At 32.2% G+C, this 5,887-nt stretch overlaps 1 protein-coding gene across 1 annotated transcript; it reads right to left on the bottom strand.

Annotated features, from left to right (window-relative positions):
• Positions 1 to 4,092: 4,092 nt before the first annotated feature.
• LOC143250305 (uncharacterized) lies at positions 4,093 to 5,200 on the bottom strand. The gene is made up of 2 exons (XM_076500762.1): positions 5,096 to 5,200; positions 4,093 to 4,481 (listed from the first exon to the last, which is right to left on the bottom strand). Exons 1-2 carry the CDS (start codon positions 5,106 to 5,108, stop codon positions 4,108 to 4,110), a joined length of 387 nt encoding a protein of 128 aa, XP_076356877.1. The 5' UTR covers positions 5,109 to 5,200; the 3' UTR covers positions 4,093 to 4,107.
• Positions 5,201 to 5,887: the final 687 nt, after the last annotated feature.

Here is a 5,887-nt window from a genome sequence, read left to right as displayed (position 1 = left end):
TGCTGTTCGTTTCATGTAATCTAAATAATGGTCTAACATTTTTGTTAAATATCTTGATTCAGCTTTGTTAAAAACTGTTACCATTTTCCAAGTTACAAGTTAGGTTCCTTGTACATTGTCTTAAATGCAGTTGTCAGTTTATAGGATAAGTTTTGTTAAAAATCGACCTCTTGGTATATAAATATTTAGGTTGGATATAAGTAAGTAACAAACTGTTTTTAGCAAATCAAGAAAGAAAACTAATAGCGCATGACAACAGAATCCAATGGACAGTTGATTATAGCCTACTTTGTTGAGTGCTCTATTAATATTATTCTAAATTCGGTACACTGTAATTCTAACAATAAGACTGGTGGAAACTAGTTTTGTGCACCACCTTGCTTTCCTAGTTCAAAGAACACCTTTAACTCATGACCTCTCTTCTCTGATAAAATTACAATTTTACTTAGTACGATATCAATTTAATTTAGTTATAGCTCTAGTGTTTAGCTATAATTATATTAGAAGTTGTACAAGTACAAACACAGTATTATAAATGTTTGTATTAGATTAATATATTTTAAAATATGTAAATATATCTGTCTGACACACGAACCAGTTTACTGGCAAGACAAGTTCCACTGATAATATCCTGGATAGTAGTTGTAACAAGAAAGCAAATGAACCTCTGGATAAAGGTATAATGACAATCATAAAATGAATCCTCAAGCAGTACAACAACAGTTGGCGAAAACTCATGATAACTAGCTGCCTTCTTTCCAGTTTTTCACTATTAAATTCCAAACAGCTAACGCAAACAACACTCGTATATATTTGTGGGAAATTCTAAACATTCAATAATCAAATTGAAAGTTAAGAAATTTCTCATCTAATTTCAAATTACACTGGGTAATGATGAAGAATGTTATATAAAACATCCGTGGGTTTTTTTAAGACACAAACTGTACGTTAGTCTATTTGCACTAAGTATTGAAAAAATAGAAGTCCACATTCTGATATTATACGATGAAGAATACTGTTGACCAATAAAAGTTCATACAAGAATTTCTATAGTTTATTTTATTAATTCAACATTACAAAATTGTATTCTTAAAAGCCACTGTAGCTTCTTATATTGATTATTCATTCACAAATCAAATGATTTCAGTCTGTTGATGGTACAAAGATTAAATTGAAAAAAGAAAAAAAATTATAAAACCAATTAACATTTTTGACATCATTATGTTTGATGTATCTAGATAGCTAATTGTGTAAATAATTATCTATCATCAATTAAACATTGATGTTTAATTAAACTTTATATAATCACATTTATCAAATCAAAAAAGAACCAACATAGATTAATCCGTATTCAGTTTAGTATAGCACTAACCATCTCTCTAGAATACAGTGAAATATATGTAAAAACTTATTACAATTTTAAATTACGTTTTTTCATCTTAAAATTAATTTTCTCTTTCTGTTAATCCATACCATCAATTTACGTGTTTGTTTTTCTCAGTCATATAATTCACCATTATTAAAGTTTCAGTGGTATAGGAATAGTCCTTTCATCTTTAACATTCACAAGTAACAGTACCTTTATCCTTTTCCTCTTCACAACACTGAGAAGTGTTACCCTTGGAGTTACAAACACATTTCATCTTTCCGTCTTCACAGCAACAGGTAACGGTACAAACACAACTGTTCTTCTTTCTGGTTTCTACACAATCCTGACATGACTCCTTCTTGCAGTCTGGACTACAACGTGCATCTCCGCATTCACAAACGAAAGTAACTGTACATTTGTTTTTCTCCTCTTCAGCTTCTGTACAACATTGAGATGTGTCATCTTTACAGTTACAGATGCATTTCATCTTTCAATTTTCACAGCGACAAGTAACGACACATGTACAGCAGTCTCTCATTGTTTCACCTATATAAAAATTCATTTCAGTAACACTTTTAGTACAATAAAAATTGCTGCTTAATTTTGTTTTCAATATTACTTATATATTATATTTCTTACGCATGTTTTCAATAGTTTTAAAACTTATGTTGTGACCGATACTCGATCGTATAATCTGTTTTTGTCAAAAATGGACCTTTTACAAATTAGTTTACAAAATTAAAGGTACGTCTTAAATAATTACAAAAACGTGTTAAAATAACTTTTTCTATTTCGTAGAATTAACACTCGTGTGTTGGATAAAATGCAACATCTAATATTCAGATTTAAGATGACAGCATCATCCTAAACTGATAAAAGTAGATCAGTTCTGTTTACTGACGTAAAACATGTTGGGTCAGTTTCACAAAATTTCGATGCAGGACAAGCATGTGGGGGTTTCTTGAGATAACCATGTATTTGAATAAACTAACTATTCATTTTGCAACCATAAATAATTTACTTTTTCATAAGCGTTTTGTAACTCTCCTTTCTAAAATAATTACGTTACGACAGTAACGAAACCTGTAGAAATAAGTAAATTGTTTCTGATGGTCCGTGTATCATAAGCTTTGATTGACAGTTTGAAGTAAAGAAGGTGCCTTCCCACCGACGCGAGCCTTTGTTACATAAAGAAATTAGAACTTGGTGCATTTGACGAACCCTAAACTATAGGGTGTTAGTAATTTCTGTCCCATGTAATATAAATATCGGTCTGCAAGTTGTTGTAAAATATTTTGATTCAGCTATACTAACATCTAGTATTTTACACATTATTATATATTTATTTTCACTGTTACCAGTTTAAATGTTACACACCCGGACAGCGCTGGCTCATGACCTCTATTCTCTGATCATATCGGTCAGTTATCAAATTGTACAAGGTACGATATCACTTTGGTTTGGTTATAGCTCAATATTTATCTTTAACTATGTTAGTTACATGTACATCAGTTTACATCTAATATATGTAAGGGCATCTGTCTGAGACATGAACCAATCTAGTGGCAACGAATTCCACTGTTAACTTTCTGAATACTAGTTTTTTGCTTTAGATTAGATAGAACTGTGGATAAAAAGAGCAACGGTAAATACAATTTCGATCTTTAAGGTGTACCAAATCATATCCACAATTACTGGGTAGATTAGCAACAATAAAAAGATACTCCATAAACATCTGTTACTTTCTCTTCTAAAGAAATGACCTAGTTATGGCCAAGATGGTAAAGAGGTTGACTGGCAATATTTGGGTCACAGATTCGAATATCACTTCCACACAATATCCTTTACAATTTCATCGTGGTTGTGTTTTATGTGTAGGTTAGTCTTACAATTTGTCGATGATGACCGGTTGCCTTCCCTCTGGTATTTCCCTCGTAAATCACAGAAGAATAGTAGAGAAGTCCTCGTGTAGTTTAGCGCGAATATCAAAACAAATAAAAAAAAAATATCTGTCAGTGATAAAAGAGCATAGTAATTTGAAATTAAATCAATTTCCTGTATGGTAATAGGGATAATATATTAAAATTATGTGTTTTGTTTACACGCAAAACTACATACAAGTCTACCTGAACTTACCATCGTAAGGATCGAACTCCATATTCTGATATTATCAGAATAAGGTTACTGCCGATTCAATAAAACTTTTATACAGTAATTTAGTATCACCTTTGTTTTATTAATTTAACATCGTAAAATTATATTCTTAAAAATATTATCTATAGTTACTTATATCGATTACTTTTTCACGAATTGGTTTTAAGACATTATAAAAATCCAATATTACCCGTCTGCATAAGGTATACTGATTAAAGTAAAAAATCTTAAAGTAATTAGCATTTTGACATCGATATATTTAAGCATGTTTGATATATCTAGCAAATTATATAACAAATCCTTATCAGCCCTTAAGTAAAAAGCTCAAATATATATAATAACATTTATGAAATTAGAAAGAGAACCAATATACTTTTATTGGTATTCAGTGTGATAAACTACTAACTGTCTCTCGTACAGTGAATGATTTGAAAAATATTTACGTTAACGTTACACATTTAAAGTACGTATATCATCATAAAATTAATATCCTCTTATTGATCCGTACCATCAATTTAAGGTTTTCTCACTCAAACAATTCACAAACATTGAAAGTTCAGTAATATAGGATTATTCATTCTTTTTCAACTCTGACAACTAACAGTACATTTATCCTTTCTCTTCTTACCTTCTTCACAACACTGAGAAGTGTTATCCTTGCAGTTACAAATACATTTCATCTTTCCGTTTTCACACCAACAGGTAACGTTACAAACGCAACTGTTCTTCTTTCTGGCTTCTACACAATCCTGACACGACTCCTTCTTACAGTCTGGACTACAACGTGCATCTCCGCATTCACAAACAACAGTAACTGTACATTTGTTTTTCCCCTCTTTAGCTTCTGTACAACATTGAGCTGTGTCATCCTTACAGTTACAGACGCATTTCATCTTTCCATTTTCACAGCGATAAGTAACGACACATGTACAACAGCTGTCGTCTTTCTTTGATTCACCTATTTTAAAATAAACTTTAGTTACATCTTACATGCAATAAAAAACGTCCTGCTTAAATTTTTCAAAATTATTTCTTTATTCTTGGTCGTATAACTTACTTCTTTTTGTCAAAAATGAAGCTTTCAAAATTGAAGTCTACAAAATTAAAAGGTACGTCTTAAATAATTAAGAAAACCTTTTTTAAAATAACACTTTCTATTCCGTGGAATTAATACACGTCTGTTGGATGAAATGCAACATCGAATATTCAGATTTAAGATAACAGAATCATGATGGACTGATAAAAATAGCTCAGTTCTGTTAACTGACGTAAAATATGTGTGGTCAGTCTCACCAACTGAGGAACGGAACAAACATGTAGGTGTTTTCTTGGTACACATGTATGTACATAAACTAACTATTCATTTTGCAGCTAATTTACTTACATTCATAAGAGTACAAAACTTCTGTATTTGTATCTCTACAACTATCAATATTATTACAGTTCAGACAAGTGTGTTTATGGAACTCAGTATTGTTATGAGGTAAAAGTGTTTGTATTATTCTCTAAACCTAAGTTTTAACTGTGTACCTCATGAGTAGCAACTTTCACGTAGACAAGTAAATAACTTACCAGCTTTTTCCATCTTCAGGGTAATTCTACACAACTAACAACTACGGTTTGTAAACTGTTTCGTGTGTTACAATAGTAGTAATTAGCTTTCTTTTTCTCAACAACCTCTATTTATTGAGACAATTCTTGTAACATAATGTGCCGTGTGAAACATTCAAGATAATTCAGCGGTTCGTGTGCAGCTTCTTGAATGATCTAGAAGGGAGAATTAGTCATCACATCCATTATCTAATCGTGTTTGGAGTAAGTACGTGTCAGATAATGACCACAGCAACTTGTTATCTTATGGTATTTATCGAAGTATTGAGTGGACTTACAGGATAGGTCAGTATCATCCTGTGCTACCATGGGGTGTTATTTGGTGCCGAGTGACGGTACGCCATATTGATGGTTACTTACAAGTTTGAAACTGGCGCATCGTTCACAAAGTACTCCCGATGAGAGAAAGTTTCAACGTGTTTAATTGGATGGGATAACGAAATTGGTATCTCGCATTTCTAATGACCCTTCAATTTCGACGAAAGCCATACTCTATCACGTGCCTGTCCAGGTTCCCAGTAACCAAATAATTTACATTTCATTACACCACGTCGATGTTTAAGTACATAATTTTGCTTGCCCGGAATCGATATATATTTGCACGAGTTCCTGGGGTGTACTATAGAATCGTATCCAAGGCTAGTTATAAGTTGTTACTCCGCCTTGATACGGGCCAGCAGCTGCAGGAGCCGAGAGACTTTTTAAAATCACTGGCGTCCCGACGTCACGCCACAGAAAGCTTACTGTGTAAAG

Source organism: Tachypleus tridentatus, chromosome 5 (assembly GCF_004210375.1).
Source record: "Tachypleus tridentatus isolate NWPU-2018 chromosome 5, ASM421037v1, whole genome shotgun sequence".
NCBI classification, from domain to species: domain Eukaryota; kingdom Metazoa; phylum Arthropoda; class Merostomata; order Xiphosura; family Limulidae; genus Tachypleus; species Tachypleus tridentatus.
This window is presented reverse-complemented; position numbering and strand designations above follow the sequence as displayed.